Source organism: Monodon monoceros, unplaced genomic scaffold, assembly GCF_005190385.1.
Source record: "Monodon monoceros isolate NGI ecotype Baffin Bay Population unplaced genomic scaffold, NGI_Narwhal_1 Super_Scaffold_3, whole genome shotgun sequence".
Taxonomy (NCBI): Eukaryota; Metazoa; Chordata; class Mammalia; order Artiodactyla; family Monodontidae; genus Monodon; species Monodon monoceros.
This window is the reverse complement of record NW_021703780.1, coordinates 54,411,798-54,437,590: the sequence shown is the minus strand read 5'-3', so window position 1 is coordinate 54,437,590 and position 25,793 is coordinate 54,411,798. Positions and strand designations below refer to the sequence as shown.

At 36.9% G+C, this 25,793-nt stretch overlaps 1 protein-coding gene across 1 annotated transcript in view; it reads right to left on the bottom strand.

Annotated features, from left to right (window-relative positions):
* The window catches only part of LRRFIP2 (LRR binding FLII interacting protein 2), a 105,716-nt gene that overhangs the window by 18,325 nt on the left and 61,598 nt on the right, over nucleotides 1–25,793 (bottom strand). Inside the window, exons 16-20 of the mRNA XM_029243298.1 lie at nucleotides 23,471–23,560; nucleotides 17,628–17,672; nucleotides 16,103–16,219; nucleotides 13,254–13,325; nucleotides 8,254–8,459 (exon numbers count right to left, since the gene is read on the bottom strand). Coding sequence (XP_029099131.1) covers nucleotides 8,254–8,459; nucleotides 13,254–13,325; nucleotides 16,103–16,219; nucleotides 17,628–17,672; nucleotides 23,471–23,560 — 530 coding nt within the window. The remainder of the gene's footprint in view (nucleotides 1–8,253; nucleotides 8,460–13,253; nucleotides 13,326–16,102; nucleotides 16,220–17,627; nucleotides 17,673–23,470; nucleotides 23,561–25,793) is intronic.

The window sequence follows — 25,793 nt, the reverse complement described above, 5'->3', positions numbered from 1 at the left end:
TACATAGAGGATCCTAAAAATGCCACCAGAAAACTATTAGAGCTAATTAATGAATTGGGTAAAGTTGCAGGATACAAAATTAATGCACAGAAATCTCTTGCATTCCTATACACTAATGATGAAAAACCTGAAAGAGAAATTAAGGAAACACTCCCATTTACCACTGCAACAAAAGGAATAAAATACCTAGGAATAAACCTACCTAGGGAGACAAAAGACCTGTATGCAGAAAACTATAAGACACTGATGAAAGAAATTAAAGATGATACCAACAGATGGAAAGATATACCATGTTTTTGTATTGGAAGAATCAATATTGTGAAAATGACTATACTACACAAAGCAATCTAGAGATTCAATGCAATCCCTATCAAATTACCAATGGCAGTTTTTTACGGAACTAGAACAAAAAATCTTAAAATTTGTATGGAGACACAAAAGACCCCGAATAGCCAAAGTAGTCTTGAGGGAAAAAAACGGAGCTGGAGGAATCAGACCCCCTGACTTCAGACTATACTACGAATCTACAGTAATCAAGACAATAAGGTACTGGCACAAACACAGAAAGGTAGATCAATGGAACAGGAGAGAAAGCCCAGAGATAAACCCACGCACCTATGGTTAACTAATCTATGACAAAGGAGTCAAGGATATACAATGGAGAAAAGACAGTGTCTTCAATTAGTGGTGCTGGGAAAACTGGACAGATACATGTGAAAGAATGAAATTAGAACACTTCCTAAAACCATACACAAAAATAAACTCCAAATGGATTAGAGACCTAAATGTAAGACCAGACACTATAAAACTCTTAGAGGAAAACATAGGAAGAACACTCTTTGACATAAATCACAGCAAGATCGTTTTTGATCCACCTCCTAGAGTAATGGAAATAAAAACAAAAATAAACAAATGGGACCTAATGAAACTTCAAAGCTTTTGCACAGCAAAGGAAACCATAAACAAGACAAAAAGACAACCCTCAGAATGGCAGAAAATATTTGCAAATGAATCAACGGACAAAGGATTAATCTCCAAAATATATAAACAGCTCATGCGGCTCAACATTAAAAAAACAAACAACCCAATCCAAAATTGGGCAGGAGACCTAACTCCAAAGAAGACATACAGATGGCCAAGAGGCACATGAAAAGCTGCTCAACATCACTAATTATTAGAGAAATGCAAGTCAAAACAACAATGAGCTATCACCTCACACCAGTTAGAATGGGCATCATCAGAAAATCTACAAACAACAAATGCTCGAGAGAGTGTGGAGAAAAGGGAACCCTCTTGCACTGTTGGTGGGAATGTAAACTGATATAGCCACTATGGAGAACAGTATGGAGGTTCCTTAAAAAACTAAAAATAGAATTACCATATGATCCAGCAATCCCACTACTGGGCATATACCCAGAGAAAACCGTAATTCAAAAAGACACATGCACCCCAATGTTCATTGAAGCACTATTTACAATAGCCAGGTCATGGAAGCAACGTAAATGCCCATCGACAGACGAATGGAAAATGACGTGGTACATATATACAATGGAATATTACTCAGCCACAAAAAGCAACGAAATTGGGTCATCTGTAGAGACGTGGATGGATCTAGAGACTGTCATATAGAGTGAAGTAAGTCAGAAAGAGAAAAACAAATATAGTATATTAACACATATATGTGGAACCTAGAAAAATGGTACAGATGAACCAGTTTGCAGGGCAGAAATTGACACAGATGTAGAGAAGAAACGTACGGACACCAAGGGGGGAAAGCGGTGGGGTAGGGGTGGTGGTGTGATGAATTGGGAGATTGGATTGACATGTATACACTGATGTGTATAAAAGTGATGACTAGTAAGAACCTGCTGCATAAAAAATAAATAAAATAAAATTCCAAAAAAAAAAAACCCAACTACAATGAGGTATCACCTCACACCAGTCAGAATGGCCATCATCAAAAAATCTACAAACAATAAATGCTGGAGAGGGTGTGGAGAAAAGGGAACCCTCTTGTACTGTTGGTGGGAATGTAAATTGATAAAGCCACTATGGAGAACAGTTAAAAAACTAAAAATAGAACTACTATACGACCCAGCAATCCCACTACTGGGCATATACCCTAAGAAAACCATAATTCAAAAAGAGTCATGTACCACAGTGCTCATTGCAGCTCTATTTACAATAGCCAGGACATGGAAGCAACCTAAGTGTCCATCGACAGAGGAATGGATAAAGATGTGGCACATATATACAATGGAATATTACTCAGCCACAAAAGGAAATGAAATTGAGTTATTTGTAGTGAGGTGCATAGACCTAGAGACTTTCATACAAAGTGAAGTCAGTCAGAAAGAGAAAATCAAATATTGTATGCTAACACATATATATGGAATCTAAAAAAAAAAAAAAAAATCGGTTCTGAAGAACCTAAGGGCAGGACAGGAATAAAGATGCAGACATAGAGCATGGACTTGAGGACACAGGGAGGGGAAGTGTAAGCTGGGACAAAGTGAGAGAGTGGCATGGACATCTATACACTACCAAATGTAAAAGAGATAGCTAGTGGGAAGCAGCCACATAGCACAGGGAGATCAGCTCAGTGCTTTGTGACCACCTATAGGGGTGGGATAGGAAGGGTGGGAGGGAGATGCAAGAGAGAGGGGATATGGGGATATATGTATACGTATAGCTGATTCACTTTGTTATCAAGCAGAAACTACCACACCATTGTAAAGCAATTATATTCCAATAAATATGTTAAAAAAATTTCCTTAAGGAAGGAAGAAATCGGGATGAAGAGAAAGAGACAAAAGACTGACTTCTTTGAATATATTTTCTTTATTGATTTGATTCAGATCTGTGTAAATAATTCACAAAATTGTAAAACAAAAGTAAATTCAAAAGCAATTCATTGTGGAAGCAACCCAAGTTTCCATCAACAGATGAATGGATAAACAAAATGTGGTACATAAATACAGTGGAATAGTATTCAGGAAGGAAATTCTGACACATGCTACGACATGAATGAATGCTGAGGACATTATGGTAAGTTACATAAACCAGTAACAAAAAGACAAATATTATATGATTCTGCTTATATTAGGTACCTAGAAGAGTCAAACTCACAGAGCCAGAGAGTAGAATGGTGGTTGTGAGGAGCTGGAGGAGGAGGAATGGGGAGGTGTGTAATGGGGACAGAGTTTCAGTTTTGCAAGATGAAAAGTTCTGGAGATCTCTTAGACAACGATGTGAATAAACATTACTGAAATGTGCACTTTAAAATGGTTAAGGTGGTAGATTTTGTTATATGCTTTTACCAGAATTAAAAGTAATTTCATAATAAAAATTTAAAAAGGAATTCCTAAGTATTGAAAATAAAATGTAGTGAACCTAGTTATATACGTCCAGTTAGTAGTATAAGCACAGAGAAACTATTTCAAGTAACTTTTAAAAACAATGGTTGTACTATACATAACCTAGAAGCAAAATAACAACCAAACAGAAAAAAAAAACAGAAAAACTTTTAACTATTTTCAGTAATTATACTGTTGGTGGTAATGTTGGTATTGCTATTCTAGGTATTGTGGGATAAAGCAATGAAAATAGACTATAACATAATTACTAGCGTCCCTAGTGACTCTGAGACCTGGGAGTGGTAGTGTGGGAAGAAGGAGATACACATATATAAGAGAAAGGAGGTCAAGTAAAAGCCCTACATCCTGAATATAAACTAGAGCTATAAGCATAACATATTTTGACTTTAAAAACAAAAAAAATACCCCATATACATATTTCCCTGATATAACCACTAAAAAGGTCTATAAACAGTTACCATCTTGGTGGCAAGTGCACCCCTAGCACCCACACTGCTCCACTAAAAGAGAACCAGGGGTCCTTGTACTAACAGCTGATTTCAGGTCTGGAGCAGGAAATGTACCAGACGAGTCCAGAACACTTTCTTGTGCTAGACAGCAAAGAAGCTATCACAACCAATTAGACTCAGATCAAAATTACTTGGGAATCAACCTGAAGATGTTCACATTAGTTAAAGGTGGGACAACCTGAAAATCAATAAGAATGAAAGCTACAATGGATTGAAATCATCAAATGCTTGAATTCTTGCCTTCATAATGATTTTTAAAAAAATAATTGGGCACTATGAGAAGATGCCAAACAACCAATTCCTTATTTTGAAAACTTGTAAACAAAGGAAAAGAATCAAGTTTTAATCTTGCCTTTCCTATGTAAACTGTCTCATTGAGTAATAAGAGATGAGGGGAAATTTCTCTTTAAAGATGGACTTACACTAATAAATAAAGCATAGGAAAGTGAAAAGACAACCCATGGAATGGTAGAAAATATTTGCCAACCATGTATCTGATAAGGAACTTGTATCTAGAATATACAAACTCTAACAATGCAGTAACACAAAGATAATACAATTTAAAAATGCACAAAGGATCTGAACAGACATTTCTCCAAATAAGATGTACAAAGAATCAGTAAGCATATCAAAATATACTTGAAATCATTAGTCATCAGGGAGATGCAAAGCAAAACCACACCTGCTAGAATGGCTAGGAAAAAACTCAGATAAAAACAAGTGTTGGTGAGGATGTGGAGAAATCAGAACCTGCTTACACTTGCATACACTTGCTGGAGGGAATGGTGCAGCCGCTTTGGAAAAGGGTCTGGTTATTCCTCAAATGGTTAAACATAGAGTTGTCATATGACCCAGCAATTCCACTCCTAGGTGTATATTTAAAAGAAAGAAAGACTTATATCCACACAAGAACTTGTACACAAATGTTTACAGCAGCACTATTCATCATAGACAAAAAGTGAAAAAACACCAGATGTCCATCAACACATGAATGGATAAACAAAATGTGGTATACCTATACAATGGACTATTATTAGGTCATAAATAGGAATGAAGTACTGATGCATGCATCACACAGGTGAACTTGAAAATATTAACCAAAGTGAAAGAAGCCAATTATAAAAGACTACAAATTATATGATTCCGTTAATATGAAAGTCTAGAAAAGGGAAACCTATAGAGACAGAAAGTAGAATAGTGGTTACTCAGGGCTGAGCGGAGTGAGAGACAGCTAAAGGGTACAGGATTGCTTTCTGATGTGATGAAATATTCTAAAATTGTGGTGACGGTTGAATTTGTCTGTGAAGACACCAAAGCGCCACTGAATTGTACACTTAAGATGGATGAAGTGTATGGTATGTGAATTATATCTCAATAAAGCTGTTTTAAAACAATAAAAGAAAATGAAAGAAAACAGTAATGATAAAATTAGAATATCTCATTTTGCAACCCCTAATCAACTAATGGATATAAGTATCCAGCTACAGCATCACAGAGAGAGGAGCCATACATCTGGGCCTCCTGAAGGGTTTAGTCCACTTCTCTATGAAGTAGACTAAACCTGTATTTGATTAAACCTCTAAACCTAACTAACTATTTACAGGAAATACAGAGGAAAAAGGAGCATGGTAAAGAACGACAGTAATGAAACAGCAAAATCCCCAAGACTGTCAGAAACTGTTAACAGAAAAGCAATCCAGTTTCTTCAACACATAAATTGCAAGGGAAAAAAAGAGATAACAGGAAACCTATAAATAAAAACAGACTTATAAGACATGACAACTAATTCCAATGTGTGGAACTTATCTAGATCCTGATTGTTTTTTAAGTGCGAAAAAGAACAATCATTTATGACATTTGAGACAACTGAAATTTTAACAATGACAGGATATGTAATATGAAAGAATTATTAATTTTTCAGATGTGAAATGGTCTTGTGATTATATTTTAAAAAAAGAGTCCATATCATTTAAATTCATATTAAAATATGGGGTATTTAGGACTTGCTTCAAATAATGTGAGTGGGGGAAGTAGACAGGGCAAAATTGGCCATACACTGATGGTTTGTTAGGGGTAGGTAATGGGTTCAGGAGAGTTTGTTATACTCTTCTTTTTTTTTTTTGTATGTTTAAAATCTGCCATAAAAGATTTTATTAAATCTCAGATAAGCTTAAAAAAAAAAAAAGAGGAAAAAACTTCCCTACTATAATGAATAGCTATTAAGAAAAGAATAATACACCTAATAATTCCTAATAATTAGGAATTAGACATTCCTAATCAAGCATTCTGTCCCTGAAGTAGGTATAGAGACAATATTTAAGATGCAGTTACCGTAATTCCAGCAGGAAACACTAAAGACATTTTGAAAAATGGTATGAATATCATTCTCTACCCTCACCATCTGCTGCTATAATGAAACATACCAGAGTGCCTGACCTCTTTGTATGTCTCTGAACAGGAACATCTACTGCACGAGGCAATATCTGTTTAGAAGAAGAGAGCTCAGGGTGAAGGTACAGCAGAGAGAGACACGACCACAAAGTCTTCTGCATCGCAGTACCTGAAGCAGATCCCCAGGGTATTAAAAAAAGCATACAGATTTTTCAAATTCAAAAAGCACATGATTTAAAAACAAAAACAAACTGAAAAGCCACAACTCTCTGTATACTAAGACATCTCTGCATCTTAGAAAATTATAGGAGGGAAAAATGAAGTTGGTTAAAATAGCTTATCATAGGGACTTTATTTTTAAAATGCTCAAGGACATTTGAGAAGATGGAAAGATAAGAACTCGTTTTAGGACTGATCATTAAATACTTAGCATGAGATTTTCTTCTAATCTGTTAGAAGCAAAGAGCCAGAAATAGCTAAGAAAAATGTGTGGGAAGGCAGAAAAGGAGTCCAAGGACTAAGAAAAGTATGACAGCTCAGACACTCCACAACTGGCCTATGAGATACAGGAAGAATCAAAGAGGAAACATCTATTGTCACCAAATCTTCAATGAGCCACTGTCATCATTATGAAAATACCCAGAGGCCTCTTTGTCACTTTATCTAGACACAAGTTTTCTTACTTTAACATTTTTGTTAATAGACACTATTTTTTTCCGAGGAGTTTTAGATTTACGGCAAAATGGAGCAGAAAGTAGTGTTTCCATATACTCCCACTCCTCTCCCCGCCCCTCAGTAACAGCCTTCCCCCACTATTAACATCCCAAACCAGAGTGGTACATTTGTTACAATCAATGAACCTACATTGACACATCATTGTCACCTAAAGCCCACCGTTTACATTAGGGTTCACTCTCAGTGCTGTACATTCTATGAGTTTTGATAAATGTATAATGTATCTACCATTACACTATGATACAGAATAGTACTGCTGCCCTAAAAATCTCCTGCACTCTGCCTCTTCATCCCTCCTTTCCCCAAACCCACTACAAATACTTCCTAATACTTTAAAAGTGACCAAAACAGGCTGGAATGAGCATTTTTGGTCCTCAAGGAAAGAAATTCCTAGAGTCTACAGTAATAATGCTGGTCCCTTAGAGGTTATATTAACAGCTTTTCTCCCTTTATTATGTACAGATACAGATTGTTGTTGTTTCTAACAATTCACCAAAGCTTATTTCCTAAATTATTATTATTATTTTTAAAACTTTTGCAATGTACTGGCAACGCATTTCTTGACAGTAATATCCACTTGTCCTCTGCTTGGACTGACTAAAACGCTTTTAAAAATCCAGTAAGCTTTTAAGAGAACCCAACTTGTTTTCTGCAGTTGTCAAAAGGCAAATCCAGGCCTTGGGCAGTGGCTTTTATTTTCCATCTGCACATTTTAACAATATAGCTTACAAACCTCTAAAGAAAACATCTGTTGATTTTTGACCCACATCTCCACACTGCAGTTTTTAAATAACTGGTTAAAGACGTCTCTCCAACCATTTAGAAAACAGGTTCTCTTGAAAAATGAGAGAAGAAAAGAAAAGAGAAGAGAAGAAAAGAGAAGAAAAGAAAAGAATAAAATGAACCACCTCACTGAAAGCCTCTGGAGCTTTGGGGAGTTCCAGCCAGTTATAGCAGGAAGAAGTAATTCACTGTAATTGTCCCAATTAAGAGATAGAAAATAAAGATAAAATTTGAGCTGTATTCTATTTTCAGAAACTAAAGGAGGTCATAAGCTCCCCCTTATGAAAATAAGTTAAATCTTATAAAAATTAAGAAAGGAAAATATTTCAGGACCTGCAATCTTACGTTCTGTCAATTTCCTTGCACCAATCAGTTGTGATGGAAATATCATTCCCGGGGATGCTGTGCTCTTCCATCAAACCCAGTACTTCTTAAATGGCAGGTTTTAATTTTCTGACCCCAGAGAAAGGCATGATACAAGATGAGCAATTACCTTTGATTTTTCTTCATTTTCTCTATAAAATTCTGCCATCTGTTCCTCCTGCTCTTCAATAACATCCTTGAGGGTATCTACTTGGTATATCAAATTGTTCTTCTCATTGTCTAACTGTGCATTGGAAACCATGGCTTTCTTGTATTTTTCTTCCACTTCAGACAAAGACTCCTAAATGAAAGTCAAAGTCATCAGCCTAATATCTAAAATATGTTCATTGCCTATATGCCATATAACAGGAAACTATAGCACTGGCACAAACACATGAAGATGTATTTTTGCAAAATAAAAGCAGTTTGGGGAACCCTTTGTTTAGTAACATGCACATAAAACAGGAGGATGACAATAAGCCAAGAATGCATCATTATAAGCACTTTATGGGCTCTCTGCTATCCAAAACAAATTCAAGCAGCAGTGCAGCCTCTGAAAGACGAAAAGGTGTGCAGACAACATATAAGAGTCATAGTGTAAAAATCATAAAATACAGAATCATTAATGGTTTCAGAAATGTTACTCCTGTAGTTTTTAACAACAGCTATTTGCAACAGAATACAGATACAACAGAAGACAGCCTCTCTTTACTCAAGTAAATTTCATACTTATTTGAATTGCACCACTTCCTGGACCTGTGTTTTCAGTACTTTCTTGGTCTGCATAACATTAATGTAAATGTATAAACATTTTGTCTAGCAACTTCAAATATTAGCCATTTTTAAATAAGTAAGCAATATAAAAACTATTAAGAAAAAAGAGCTACCACTCAATGCCTAAATTTTTATATACTTCAAAGTTTTCTGCCTAAAATAGCTTACAGCCTGTTTCTTAATAACTACATCTATTTTGGTAGATTACTACTACCTAGCAGTATTTTTAAAACTAAAAAGAAAAACATTTCACATAGAAAAAGTCATCACTTCTGGAAGTAAATTTTTATTTTATTTAAAAAAAATTTTTGGCCATGCGGCATGCAGGATCTCAGTTCCCCCAACCGGGAATTGAACCCACACCCCTGCAGTGGAAGTGCAGTCTTAACCACTGGACCACCAGGGAAATCCCTGGAAATAAAATTTTAAAATATTAATGCAAATGTTTAACAAAAGATCAGTGATATAGAACTGAGAGTCCAGAATCCTTACATTTATGATCAACTGATATTTGACAAGGGTGCCCAGACAACTCCGTGGGGAAAGAGGAGTTTTTTCAATAAATGGTGTTGGGACAACTGAGATCCACATGCAAGCGAATAAAGTTGGACTCCTACTTCACACCAAACACAAAAATTAACTCAAAATGGATCAGAGACCTAAATTAAAAGCTAAAACTATAAAATGCTTCCCAGAAAACACCGAGTAAATCTTCATGACTTTGGAGTGGGCAATGGTTTCTCAGATATGATACCAAACTATCAATGAAAGAAAAAGTAGACTTTATCAAAATCAAAAACTTTTATGCTACAAACAATACCACCAAGAAAGTAAAAAGACAACCCACAAAATGGGAGAAAATATTCGTAAATCTTATATCTGATAAGGAACTTGTATCCAGAATATATAAAGAACACTTAGAAATCAATAATTAAAAGACACATCATTCGATTTCTAATGATATTCCTCCAAAGATGGTGTACAAATGGACAATAATACAAAAACTTTCTTAATATAATTAGTGATTAGGGAAATGCACATCAAAACCATAATGAGATACTACTTCAGATCTACTAGGATGGTTATTATCTATCAAAAAATGAGAAACAAGATAAGTGTTGGTGAGGATATGAAAAAACTAGACTCCTCATACATTGCTGGGAAGAAGGTAAAATACTGCAGCTACTTTGGAAAACAGGTTGGCAGTACTTCAAAATGTTAAACATAGAGTTACCATGTGACCCAACAATTCTATTGCTAGGTAATCTACCCAAGAGAAATGAAAAGATATGTCTATACAAAAAGCTGTACACAAATGTTTACAGCAGCATTATTCATAATAGCCCCAAACTGGAAACAATCCAAATGCCTATCAACTCACAAATGGATAAACAAAATGTAGTAAATCCATATAGTGGAATACTACTCATTTTATACACACACACACACACACACACACATACGTGTGTGTGTGTATATATATGTACATATATGTATACACACACACACACACACTGATGTGTTTTATAACACGGATGAATCTTGAAAACATTATGTAAAGTAAAAGGCCAATCATGGGCTTCCCTGGTGGCACAGTGGTTGAGAGTCCACCTGCCGATACAGAGGACACGGGTCCGTGTCCCGGTCTGGGAAGATCCCACATGCCGCAGAGCGGCTGGGCCCATGGCCTGTGCTGCTCCACAACGGGAGAGGCCACAACAGTGAGAGGCCCGCGTACAGCAAAAAAAAAAAAAAAAAAAAAGCCAATCACGAAAGACAACATAGACTAGTGGTTACCCAGGGCTAGGTGCAGGAGTGGGAGTGATTAGTATGGGGTTTCTTCTTGGGGTAGTGAAAATGTTCTAAAATTGGTGATGGTTGCACAATTCTGTGACTATGCAAAAAAACCCCACTGAATTGTACTAAATTTAAATGGGTAAATTTTATGGTATGTGATTTATATCTCAATAAAGATACACACAAACACATATGCATACACTTAATAATTCTTCACAACCCAGGACTGTATTAACAGGTAAGATTTATATTATGATTGAGAACAAATGTACCCAAAATAAAGAATATAAGCCCAGTTAACTGTATAATGGTTCAAATATAGTAGGTATCTTAACACAATGCAGAATTCAGAATGATTCTCATCCATCTCAGAGACTAATAAAAAGTCCTCCTCACAACTCAGTCCCATACAAAATGGGGCATGACTGCACGAACACCAGAATCTGAGACAGTTCAAGCAGTAGCTGCAAGGACACAATATATAACATAATAAAACTGACATAAAATGTATGGAGTGTACTTTTTCCTTTAAACAAAAGACCACAGAAGACTATTTTAAACTTAAGTGTCAAGGCAGTTTGTTGTTGTTGTTTTGGCCACACGGCTTGCAGGGTCTTAGCTCCCCAACCAGGGACTGAACCCTCAGCAGTGAAAGATCGGAGTCCTACCACTGGACCGCCAGCGAATTCCCTCAAGGTAGTTTTAATGATTTTAATCTAGCTCACACAGTGATACCCATAAGGAATGAGTTTTACTTAAACGTGTCTAAGGCAGCGATGTTCAGTGTAGGTGCTGGACTAGAAGCAACAGCATTATCTGGGACCTGGTTAAAAACACAAATTTTCAACCACTCCGTCCTAGACCTACTGAATGAGAAAATCTGGGAGTAGAGTCCAGCAATCTGTGATAACAAGACCCAGGTGACTGTGGAGGGAGGGTAGAGGGGGGAAAAAGCACCTCAAAGGCAGACATACTTAAGAATAATGTCATAAGTAATGACTGAGCATCCTTTTTTAAAAAGAATATAGATATATCACACCACCATGCTTTGACCACCAACCAGATAATTTTTTAAAAGATTTTCTTCCATTTAAAAGAGTCATTTCAAGGATAAACATAATTTGAAGTCAAGTTCAATTATACACTAACCATGAATTAAGAAAAGGGGACTTATCTGTTCAGAGTCTCAAATAAGGTTAATCTGTTTTTTGTATCTTTCAAAAAATGAAATGGTAGATCTAAAAGGTAAGGGGAAAATGTTTAAGATAAAATAAAAAACGAGTAAGAATGTCTTTGAATCACTTGCTTTCCTGATACATTATGTTACGTACGAGACTTTAAAATGAATGTATTTATTGAATGTACTGGATTTGTTCCATTGATCTAAGATATTTCCAAGTCATATCTCTAAAACCTTAAAAGGGGGATTAAATCCTGAAGATGAGAGCAGTAAGACTAACTGAGCACATCAGCTCACTAACTCTGGGATCTTCCTGATGTTTACCGACAACCACACACTGTTGTCAGCAGTGTCCAGGCTTCCCGGGGGCGCTCTCCATAGGCCTTCCCACCCTTTCTGGACCATAATCCCCTGCATGAAGTTTCTGGCTGGTAGCTGGGCTAAGTCCAATCATGCTTGGCGGCTGAGCAAAGCCTTGACCATTAGGTCTACACTCTGTCCTTTGAGCATATCCTGAGTCACCTTTCTGAATGCCCTGCTTACGCATTTTTAGAGGCCTGGTGTGTATTTCTATTTCAAATAGGGACCTACATGTATTCAGAGAAACTTAGAGTAATTCATAATACTAGGTTTGAACTTCATAAGAAAACATAGGGAAGAGCATGAAAATCAAGTGCCATTTACAACTAAAATGTCTGCCTCACATGGACACTTCTACTGAAAACTGGTAGCCATCCTTGACTGGAAGAAATAAGGCCCATTTAAATTTACCTCCAAATGCTTTAAGGCACCGAATCTGTGTAACCCTTTTTGATCTATGTGAAAAACAATCAAAAGAAAAAGAAAACACAGTGCTCATGCTTCAGGGTCCTTCCTCCAGAAGGAATATTTATAGTAATGCTCTTTCTCTTAGATGCTTCTTCCTTCTACTCCTAATACTGACTGAATTTGGTGACAGAAACAGGCAATGCTCTTTCATTTAGCTTGGAAGAATTTTAAGGTCTAATTCTCAATAAAAAATATTCTTAGAACACTTTTTAGGGTTTTGCCCAACTCAATTTTGTAAGGCTAAGACACAAGGGATACGTAAGTATTTTATAAGGTTTAAAAACTGTAAGGCATAATATCTTTTCCTGAATATTCCAAAAACTACAGTACACATTTAAACATAAGCAGAGATTGGAAGTTCGCCTTTCCTATGCATTGCAGGTTAAGCACATGCTTGAAAGACAAACACTGTTAGTAAAGCTATGTGCAGTGGGGTTAATAGAATTTGTGAAACCACCATTACCAACACTTCTGCGTACAGAGAACATGCTTGGGCTGCAAAATGGGCCCTGATACCTTTAGTTCCTTAAGCCCCTGCATGTATCTCCCTTCTACATCCTGTATCTGGTCCTTAAGGTCATAGATATCCTGCAGGACATAGGAATGAACCATTGCATAAAACCACACACAAAGTCTCAAAGGATTCAGATGAAAATGTGAATTACTTTTGCATATTCCAGACTAAAAGCAGAGAAACTGAGGTACACAAACGTAACTGCCACTGCAAACTGCTAAAAGGGGCAAACAGGCAAGTGATGGTGGGGCTGGGGAAGGCCTGGAGTAATCATTCTAACATATCAAATACTTCCTTGACATTAACTCCTGTGGAAAAAACATTAGCAAATGGGGCTGGGGCTGTGTACAAAAGCTATATAAGTTATAACATTTTTTAACATACAATTTAAAAAACTGTATCAATCATTCAAATAATTTTTAGCATAACACTCCACCGATAACTAGTAAAATATGCAGTAAGTTAATTATAAGCTGAATTTGAGTCATGCAGAAGTTTTAAAAAATGTAAAACTAGATATGAACAAAGTTGTCTTTCAATGACTTGGTTACTGACCACAATTAATTTGGGGGAAAGATAGGTAAAGGGAGGGGTATTAAACAAATATTTTAAACACAGTGTCAAATGAGAGAGTCTATCCTGAGGACATCATTTAAATGATGAGAAAAGCCTTTGCTCCAAATGTTACCATAATCCTTATTAAAAAAGTGAAGCAGGCCAAATTTTAAATGGAAAACATTGTTTCCCTTGTACCCGACCTTGCTACATGAGGTCTATTCTGGATGGTTGATTTAGGGGGGAAATAATTCTACAGGGCCCTGAACATAACTGTACAATTACAGGCAGGATCAATTATCAAAGGCCCATTACACAGAGTTTCTATATTATATCTCCCCTGCCCACTTCATTCCCTCCTTGGTAGGTTTGTCTTTTATTCATTGGTTCATTCGACAGACATTTATCAAGTGCCTATTAGGAGCCAAATGCTAGGATACAAAAATCTCATTTCCTTCAAGGAGGTTGTTCTCTCAAAGAAGAAATACAAGTAAACAGCGAGCACAAGCTCAGTCTGAGGCTGGAATGCCCATCCTTTTGTCCCACTAGAAAATAGCACCTAAAGGCAAGAGTTAAGCTTATTCAACGTTGCACCCTTGTGCTTATGCCTGGTACTTAGGAAGAGTTCAATAACACTGACCCCTTCAAAGTCAGAGCCAGGCTGACCTGGGCCTCCTTCTGCAGTGCCGCTGCCGCTGTTCCAATCCTCACCCTCTCCTAACCTTCAGCCCACTTTTACGAGCTGCCCATTTCACAAGCCAGACTCCTGCTCCTACCCCGCCCACAATCTTACTCAGTCCCCACCGGTCCCTCCCTCCTCCTCTACTGTGTCAGTGGGAAGGGGCGGCCACCTTCCATCCATCTGATCCCTGGACATTCCTCTCACCCACTCAGGCACTTTCTCAGTCAGCTACCCCTTCTCCTTCCTTAACCTTCATAGTCTCTCTCTACTGGCTCAATCCAACCAATGAAAACAACAACTAATGCTGCCTTTAAAAGAACACAAAAACCTCTTAACTTCCTCTCTCTCTGTACTGACCAAACAACTTCCATTCTCCAAAACTCTCTTCAGAGCAAGTTGCCTACATTTTCTCCCATCACAGTTTTGACTTGCTCATCTCATCCCCATTGTTCAACCACAGGGTAACTCTTCTCCTTGCCTCCAATGCTTCTTCCAGTCTGTGGTCAATCTTTAGGAATGCAAATCAGATAGTACCGCTCTGCTATTTAATATCCCCTAGTTGTCAGGGTAAACCTGAATTCCTGCCACACAAGGTGCTTTGTGATATGGCCCATCACTACTTCTCCAGCCTTCTCTCTCACCCACTACGAATCCTTACTTCTCATCCTACCCTCTGGCAACTTTGCTATACAGATAATCTTGTGGGTCTCTGAATTTAACTATCTGAGAAAGCCTTCACCCTTCAGCTTCTTTGCCTGGTTAATTTTTATTCTTCCTTCACCCCTTGTCTCCTCCGAAAAGCCTTTTTCTAAATCTCTTCTTCTAGTCTAATTTAGATGATGCTTCTCTGAATTCCCTTAACAGCCCTGTTCTTGCTACTACCATGGCATCACACCACCTGGTTTTACTGGTTTATATCCATTTGTCTTCCCTATGAAACAACGAACTCTTTAAGTCCAAAGTGTGCTTTACTGCCTGACTCTGTGGGGCCAAGGGCTCAACAACGTTGAACGAATGAATAAATGCAATTTTTATTACTGCCCTTCCCTCGTTCCTCAAAAAGAGCATGTTCAGCAAATAGACATTCAAATACATTTTGAAAGGGTTATTAGTAAGAATGGAGACTCAACTAATGGGTTAAATGAGCTTACATTACTCAGGTACTTCTATCATCCCAAATATTATTATACTTGTCTTATCATGACACACTGAGAGATAACTGTATTCAGGCAGCCAAATAACACCATAACGGCTCAAAAGACTAATAATTCCCCAAATCTGGCTCCTTGTACATCCACATATTTTCCATTTAAAATATGGCCAATTATTTGAGAGAATTACTTTTATATACATTAGAAAGACTTTTTGGCATTTGTAAATTAGCAGAACTCATTCCAATATCATCAAATGTTCAGGAAAGAGAATGGAAGAATTCACTGATCTCCTTCCCTTCAGACCCTAGCCACATTCTTGAACTGCACTAACAATTTTTTTTAAAGAACTCATACCATACTTTTTTCTTCCTACCAAGACACATTAAATGTTAAATAGTTCCACTAGACTACAAAGAAGCCAAAAAACTTTATAAAAAGCAAACCAAAAATCGCGGTTTACCCGCAATTCACTTAATGAGGTGTCTGGATCTATTAAGCTGCTGGTGTCCCCGCTTCCTCGTCTGGATGAGTTTCCACTTAGAGGGGTTGTTGCTGAGGCAGAATTTCGAGATGAAGGCTAGAGAAAAAGAAATACGGCACTTTTAAGTCTTGTTTCTTTAAAAATATATTTGCTGTGGAAACTAAAAGTGGGCCAGGGTGGTGGGGAGAGATCTAACACAGTGTGGACAAGAAGTTACCGAATGCAATCCACAGGCAATTTAGATTGGCTCTGGGGAGAGGGTACCCAGAGATGGGCCCAGGCATACTAAGCACATGTGTTTGCTGGCTTTACTGGAATCTAGAATTCATAATAACTAAGAAGGAAATGGTTCATGTGAGAGTTGTCTGTTTTCTAAGTTTATCTTTGCTGTATTGTAAACAGCACTGGGGTGAGTACATCTGCTTGATTTTAAACAGTTTTAGAATGTTATACTTGGTATGCTAATTAGCAGTCCTCCTATTTAGTTCCTGAAGCTGCTTCTTTAGAATCTTTTCTTTTTCTAATACTTTGCTGATAAAGTTGGAGATACTATTTGCAGCTGACAGCAACAATACCGTGTATCACTATGAATTTAGACTGCTCTTCCCACAATGAGTTTAAATGCGATATCATGCTACTGAATTAATAAATGGCAGGGATTTGTGCTATTCAATACAGCAGCCAACTAGCCACATGCAGTGATTGAGCACTTGGAATGTGGTTAGTCCAAATTGAGAATTTTTTTTTTAGGTGTAAAATACACACCAGATTTCGAAGGCTTAGTGTAGAAAAAAGAATGTAAAATATTTCATTAATAAGTTTTCATATTGATTATGTTTAAATATTTTGGACATTTGGGTTAAATAAAATATATTATTTGTATTAATTTTATCTGTTTCTTTTTACTATTTTAGTGTGGCTGCTAGAAAATTTAAACTTACATATGTGGTTTACATTTGTGGCTTGCACTGTATTTCTGCTGGATAGAACTGGTACACCTTTTGGGGGCATAGCACAAAATTAATCCTGATAATTTCCCTAAGATGACTTTCTAAAAATATTTCTAGAAGAAAGTTAGAGATTTTTTAAACACAAAGCAACTCCTAGAAAGGAGTTATTTTATTGTACTTCGAAGAATAATTTATCTATAATAGGAAAAAAACAAAACCCTCAGAGTTTGTCACCACCATTCCTAAAGACACTTCTTCATTTTCAGTGTTTAATGGCTTCTTCTAAGGATTAAATTCTAGAGGAATGAAAATCAAAAGAGCAGCCAAAAGTTTAAGAGGTGACATTCAAGGAAATAAAAGGCAGTGTCTTTTCTCTTCCCAGGGCTTCACATGATTCAACCACAGAGGAATCTGGGGGTCAAGGACAGGAAGTAGATGAAGAGAGGAAGAGTAGCTCCATCAGTTAAACTGTTGTAAAATCAAGAATAAAATAGTAGTAGACAGTAAGTTATTGACCTTGAGAACTTAATTTCCTTAGGAATTTAGATACTCACCCTTGTGTAATTTTCAGCATATTGTTTGTCAGATTTTTCATCCAACTAGAAAAGAACAGAGATAAAAATCAGAAAAGATGCTTAGCATTTTGATTTTTTTATGGGGAAAAAAAAGAAGTGACCTCATTTGAGTTCTCCAAGTTCAATCGATACTTGGAACCTAAAAGCAAACATACTAAAACTGAAATAAAAGTTGGGACACATAAAACAAGATGTTAAGAACTTTAATTCTTATCTAAGGAAGACATGGAGTAAGCAAGCTGTCCTTATGAAAAAATTTAGAACGTTTACACAGATTTTCTTTTCATGGTATTTGAAACATATTAAAGAAAACTATATATTAAACTTAAATTTTATCATTGTAAAAGTTAACACGCACACACACAAAAGTGTATACATCAAAAAGAAAATTCTGATAAAACCAAAAGCCAAAAAACTTTATTATCTTAGCATTACTGACACAGGACACACAGATTAAGACTAGCATACTTAGACAAAAACGTTCAGATTGGGCTAGAGCATGTAAAATATATCATCAAAAAAATTTCCCCACAGCGCTAAGGAAATTGGTTGCCTGGTTTTTGTTTTTGCTTTTTAAGTAATACACGCTCACGTATCCAAAAAAAGAGAAAAAAACAGCACAAAGGGTATGCAAAGTAAGCCTCTCTCTAGAGGTACACCATACCCAGATCTTCAAGGGCAACCTACACCCAGTCTTTAAAAAATTCTAACAGTAGTGTCCCAAATACATTCCAAATCTTCTTTTTCCCCTTACCATGTTTCAGAGATCAGAGAAAGTACTTTATTTTTATTCATGGCATTTATCACTCCCTGACCCCATGATATTTATTAACTTATTTATTAATAAATAAACTTATTTATTAATTGTCTGATCTCTCTCTCTTTAATGTAAGCTCTATGTCTGTATGTTCTTTTCTGTATTCCTAACATCAAGAATAGCACCTGGGGCTTCCCTGGTGGTGCAGTGGTTAAGAATCCGCCTGCCAATGCAGGGGACAGGGGTTCGAGCCCTGGTCCGGGAAGATCCCACATGCCACGGAGCAACTAAGCCGGTGTGCCACAACTACTGAGCCTGCGCTCTAGAGCCTGCGAGCCAAAACTACTGAAAGCTGTGTGCCTAGAGCCTGTGCTCCGCAACAAGAGAAGCCACCACAATGAGAAGCACGTGCACCGCAACGAAGAGTAGTCCCTGCTCACCGCAAATAAAGAAAGCCCGCGCGCAGCAATAAAGACCCAACACAGCCAAAAATAAAAAAATAAATTAAAAAAAAAAAAAAAAAGAATAGCACCTGGCATACAGGACTCAAAATTTCTTGGATGAACGAATAAATGAGTTATATCCCATATGTACTTATAGACTTACCTCATTTATTTTAACAGCTGCATAGTACCCTATTATCTGGACATACCATAATTGAGTTATCCTATCTTCTGCAGATAGGCCTTACGATTGTTTTAGTTGGCGTTTCAAGAAGGGAAGTACCTTAAAGGTTTAGTCTAAAACCCTGATTTTATAGCTGAGGAAAGAGAAATTCAGAGGTGAAAGATCTTGCTGAAGCATGCATAACTGCTAAATGTCAGAGCTGAATCCAGACCTCAGTTTTGTGAATTTTTCATATTATTTACCTGTATATACTGTCCAAATTACCACTGGGGGAAAAAAGTCACAGAAAAATTTAACTAAATGAAAATATACCCAGACTCCAACTCCTAGACCAACCCTCCCAGCCCAATCTAGAGAAGAGATTTGAAAACCTTCCTTAATTATTAAAACACAAAATGTCATTATTTCTGGCTCAGTTCAGATCACTTCACTCTAACTTCCTCATATTTGACAGTTTTTTCTGTTTTTTTTATTACCCACATTTGTGTTCATTTTCTGTCTCAGTAAACACCTTTTATTATAAGTACCAAATCAGAATATAAATACTATCTCAGACTTCAAATTCTTTTTGCTACTTCTTACTGTAATACTCTTAAAAAAAAGGAACTGATTTTAGTTCATTTTGACTTCTTTAAACCACATATGAAATGTTTTAAAACAGGCGATGACAATAGTTTTTAATATTGGCAGTTATTGCCATAGAAAGGAATTACCTTCCTCACATCTATACTAGTAAAATATATTGCCTAATATTTAATGTGTTATTCCTCAGAGTGAAATAAATACCATATCTAAATAAAGTGACTTATTTTCCTTAGAGTATTTTCCAACTCTCTTCTACTAATGAGTTAAAGAGAAAAACAAGCAGCATTCAGAAACATTCTTCCAGGTCCATTTGAAACCCTGTCCCTTATCCCACTCTCAAACAAATGACCCCCAAACCCACCCATTTTTTAATAGACAGTCACCTGAGAATAATCTTCCATTTCAGAGGCTGCATCGCTGACCCAGTCCACTGCAGGATTGATTCTGTTGCTTTCGCTATCTCCTGACAGATCCCAACTGCCGCACCTGCCCAAGCTGATCATGTGCCAAACTTCAGGGACTGTGGAGGTAGCAAAAATGCCTAGAGCCGCCCCGCTGCAGGGACTTGGCCAGAGACTCTTCAGTGCTCACTTTTCAGGCTCGTGCTGCATTATATGCAGCCTTCCGTTCAGACGAAAAGCTAGTTGAAACCTGGTATTCTAAAAGCCCTGGGAGGTCTACATAGCTGCATTGCAACGACAAGCTACTGTTCAAAATGATGACCAAAAGAGTCTGCCAGATCCTCAAAAGGCTCTTAAGTGGAATAAGATATAATCATGTTTAATATACTAAGGTATAAAAGAGGGAAATGTTGGTAAAAGGGTACAAACTTTCAGCTAGAAGATCAATAAGGTCTGAGGATCTAATGTAAAACATGGCGACTACAGCTGATTTTTAAAAATTGTTATATATGAATAACATGGAAAAAATAAATATGCAATAATATGAAAAATCAGAAAACAAAGGCTATATGTACTATATAGTCACATTTTTGTAAAACAAGCAAAGTAAACTGAGATAGAGAAAAATACGGAAAATAAGTCATCAAATTGCTTTAAAAAAAAGTGGCTAAACAAAATGGTAGACTAAAATATAAAACAACAACAACAAAACAGAAAGCAAGGCTTTTTTCCTTAGTAAAGCCCTCAGGACTTGCTCATGAATACTGACTACAGCCTACTATTCTCAAAAACTTTCAAGTAAATATTATGCCATTACACTCCTAAATAATTAAATTGGTAATTTTCCAATCAAGAAAGGGGTTCCCTTGATAGCTGGAAATGGAAAGTTAGCTGACAGGCTTGTATCAATAATATTTCATATTCGTATTAATGCACAAAGAAGAGCACATGATGGCAAACTTTACTGCTTCTTTTAAGAATTTCAAATTATCAACTCGTAAACAAAGTCTTAAATATCATCTTTTCCATATTTCAGTGATAAATGCCTTTGCCTTATTTATGTCTGGGAAATCTGAAAATGCTTTGCTCTTGACATCAGAGTATAGATTGTTTCTCTTTAAATCTACACTCCTTATTTGTTGAAATTAGTACATGAGAAATATTTCTTAGAATACATATCTTGTCAAATCTTTGAAACCCTTGGTTTCTTCTTAAAAGAAAGATATTTCTTATTCTCTGATTAAGAGGCCCTCTGACCTTCATTTCAGCAAATGGCTACTTTGACAGATAATTTTATCCTACTAGAATGGTAAAATACAATTTGAACCTTTTTGAGTGGAAACAGAATTCTAGTTGTGAACACATTTTTTTTTGGCTGCGTTGGGTCTTCGTTGCTACGCACGGGCTTTCCCTAGTTGTGGTGGGTGGGGGCTACTCTTTGTTGCGGTGCGCGGGCTTCTCATTGCGGTGGCTTCTCTTGATGCACAGCATGGGCTCTAGGTGCGCGGGCTTCAGTAGCTGTGGCTCGCGGACTCTAGAGAGCAGGCTCAGTAGTTGTGGCGCACGGGCTTAGTTGCTCCGTGGCATGTGGTATCTTCCCGGACCAGGGCTCAAACCCATGTCCCCTGCACTGGCAGGCAGACTCTTAACCACTGTGCCACCAGGGAAGCCCCGTGAACACATTTTAATACCATCATTTGAAAGAGTTGTTTAGAAATAAAGATGTATTTTATTCCAAATTTTTTTTGCTCTAGAGAGGGGTCCAACATATATTTTAGGCTTTGCCAAGAGGTAAAATTAAGGATATTATATAGGTACTTAGATAACCATTAGAAAACAAAAAACAAAGAAAACTTTGGCTGGTAGGCTATAAAATAACGGGGCTGGCCAGATTTGCCAACCACTGCTCTAGAGAAGCTTGTGCTTATGTTACAAGGTATACAGCATGACTCGATACACATATACACAGCCTATATACATGTATATCAAATCATTATGCTATATACCTTAAATATGTATACTTTTTATTTAAATATGTAGACAGATCAAAATAACTACCTGGCAAAAGAAAAGTTTTATTTAATTAGTAGAGGCAGCGGAAGACTAAAAAAAACTGTCAACCTTTTCACTCCTGTGTAGTTACTAAAATAAATTGCCAAGAAATAAACGTAAGGAGGACATAGCCAGTAATTCAGACATCACATTAGATGCTAAAAGAGTTCAAAGTTTTTAAGAGAAAAGGTGTATACAATAAATTAAATTGTTTATATCTATGAAAAAACAGGTTACTAAGCAAATTAATAAAATGGGCAATATTTCAAGGGAAGGACTTGGGAGCCAGTCTTCTAACTTTGTGTGCAGAGAGACTGTTGATGTGACCAAGGTCAAGATGGGACTGTTGCTCAGCCAGCCAGCTTCGAGCGCCAACAATCTGGAATACTTAAGGACAACACTCAAAATTGTTTTCTAGGATTAGTCATTCAGAAATAGCTATTTAAATACAATTGGTGACATGCTAAATACAAATAATTCTCTCTTCATTAAAAAACTGTCTAATTTTTTGTTAAGAAACCCTGACTCATCTGCTTCAAAGCGCTTGATAATCAGGACAGCGTTGGTCCAAGGGCAAACAACACTAATGCCAGTTACGGAGAGACGTCACAGACAGAAAATCAGGCTGTTACATACATCAGGCAGGTAGACATCTGCTGGTCTAGGTTACTTCATTAAGGTAAATGCCTCAAGGCATTTCTACTGGACAGTCTTTCCTAAATTCAGTTCCCAATGAATGTGAAAGCAATAGATAGGCATTTCTTCAAAACAATGCCGTAATCCAAATGTTCAAAATCTATTCAGGTTCTTCCCAGTTACTATAAGTTAGTGACTCTTTGCTAAGCAGGATATTTTATTGTTCAACCTTCAAAGTTTACCTAAAAATTTACAGATTCTCCAAAATGAAAAGGGAAAACAAATTTTAAGACTGATAAGGAATATCTAAATATGGGCTAGGTATTAGATGGTTTTAAGGAGTTATTTTTCATTTCATTAGGTATGATAATGGCACAGTAAATAAAGAAAAAAGTTCTCAACTAGAGACGCATACTGAACTATTTATTGGGAAATGGCATGATGTATGGGATTTGCTTTAAAGTACTTCAGGAAAAAAAGGAGGGAAAGGGGAAGAAACAGATGAAACAAAATTGGCAAAATATTGATAATTGTTGGAACTGCTGATGGGTTCTAGGGGGAAAATTTCCACAGGAAAAATGTTGTAAAAAATTGGAACATATCAATATATACATTTCAAAACAAAACAAATAACTGTATTTTATGCTAGTGTGCTGAAATAAATATTTCCTAGGCAGTAAATTAAGTTCCTAATTTAAAAATAGCTATTTTGTTAGCTGTTAGTCACAAGCCTGAGACAGTGAATCCCCATGCGCTGCACTCACGCTGGTCAGATCTGGGATGCTGACATCATCCATGTCGGAGACCACGCTCCCCCTACGATTGGAGCGACTAAAATAATCAGCTGCAGAAGCCTTTCAGTCAGGAAAAAAATGAGATGCTTTAAAAGTTAAGAAGAGAGAGAAGAAAAAGATAAGAACATTGGCATATGGGGGAAATTTTTTTTTTTTGGTGTGTGATAAAGTATCATGAAATGAAATGAGGAAACTGCTGTGACTTACCTACTCAAGAAGGTGAGAAAGAAATGTAAAGGGTTCCTAAATGACATCACAGCTCCCTAAAATAAGCTCTTATTCATCCTAGCTAGAGTCCTATGCTATAGAGATCATCCATGTACTGCCTGAGAACCAGCATCACCCTCACCATGAGGGATTCTAGGATAGCATTTACCTAAAGCCTCTACTATATTTCACAAATGTATAATGCATTATAGCTATCAGCTCTGTTAAGCACATATATCCTGAATGTGGAATTATCTGCAGAGTATTTACTGTGCCTTTTACCAATTTCCACAGTTTCCTCTTTTTCATATTCCTCAGGACCGAGAACTGTAGAACAAAATAATGAACGAACTACATTGGCCTCTTTCTGGTTCCCCAAACATACCCAGTGTCTTCCCACCTTCGCCGTTGGCACTGGCCTAGGAAGCTCTCCTCCCAGCTCTTCAAGCAGCTCTTCAAGCAGCTCAACTCTCAGCTCAAAGGTCAACTCCCTCGGAGAAGCCCTCCCTGATCACTCCATCCAAGGGTGATCTCTCTCTGCCACACACGTGCGCACACACGCGTGCGCGCACATGCACGCACACACACACACACACACACACACACCACTCAATGTCTTCTATAATATCACCTGCTTTTTCTCTTCACAGTCCCCGGGTTTACTTTCTCTTTTTCGTTCCTATCTTTATCAGTTTATTTTCTATTTCTTTCACCAGGATATAAGCTCCATGAAGTCAGAAATCTGGTCTATGTGGCTTACCACATTATTCCCAGCACTTAACATGGTCCCTCACATATAACAGGTACTCCCTCCATACACATTTGTTGAATTAATAAATAATGAATATTTTTTACCTCACTCATCAGCTGTTCTTTACCTCAGCTCTGTCTGATTCCCTTGCTCAAAAACTCTTCTCTTCCAGAAAGGAATCTGGAAGCCCATCCACAGAGATGCCTTCCTTAAGGCTTACAAATATGAAGTTTTGCTAAGAGCTGAGATAATCAAGCAATAGTATTCTTGTTCACAGTAATACAACTTAGATTTACGTATAATAACGGTACCCACTATCTCAGAATTTTGATAGGTATTTTCTATATAGTAATTCATTTAATCCATAATATTAAGCCTACCTACAAAGATAGTCATTACATGCCCATTGTACAAATAAAGAAATTGCCATTAACACAACTAACAGGTTGGAGAAATGGTTCAAGCCCAGGCATCATCATTTCAGAGCCCCTGCCCTTTCCACTCCATCACTTTCTGGGGTACTTTCAGGTGTCATGGACTGTTGTTTCTCCTGCAGCTCTGAGTATGAGCATTAACTGGCTTGCCAATGGACCACAACTGTCTTAATCAGATCAATGGATTTCTGGCAACAAAGCTCACAAACTCTTGCTGTTCCCCTTTTCTATGAAAACTTTGTGTTTACAATCTTTCACAAAACATGACTTGTATTAAATGACCTTCTATTTTCTTAAAGGAATTATAGCCTCTTGCTTATTGGGCTCTTTTGTTTTAGCTCTAAGCTGACACACCATCCTCACCAACGTAATTTTCGAATCAATTTTTAAGTATAGCAAAAATGTCATCAGCCCTCTGTAAAATTTCTTGCTTCATCAAAAGAATAACCTGAAATTATATAATTTGTATTCTAACATAGCTATTTGTTACCTCTATAATTGTAACTCTAGTTGAATTCTAAGACCAAAATTTTTAAATTTTGCCATCAGCAACTCAAAGTATTCATGGGCCTTAAAAGATGTATAAACTATGGTTAAATTTAAATACACAGCGAAGAAAACAACTAATTAATGGCAGCATGATTTCTAATCCATAGTAATGAGTTTTAAACAATGTGGAGGCATTAATTTTGCTTGAGAAATTTTTTGGTTTTGGTGAATTGTGCACGTACATGCACGTGCATAAAATAGCAACAAAAAATTAAAAGTGAAAATCTGTCAAGTACACAATGACTAGCACATAAGAGGTGTCACTAGGAAAGCTTACATAGCCCACTAAGAAAATGTATTCTCAGGAATACATTTCTGAAGGCAAATTACTCATATAAACTAAATTTGAAGA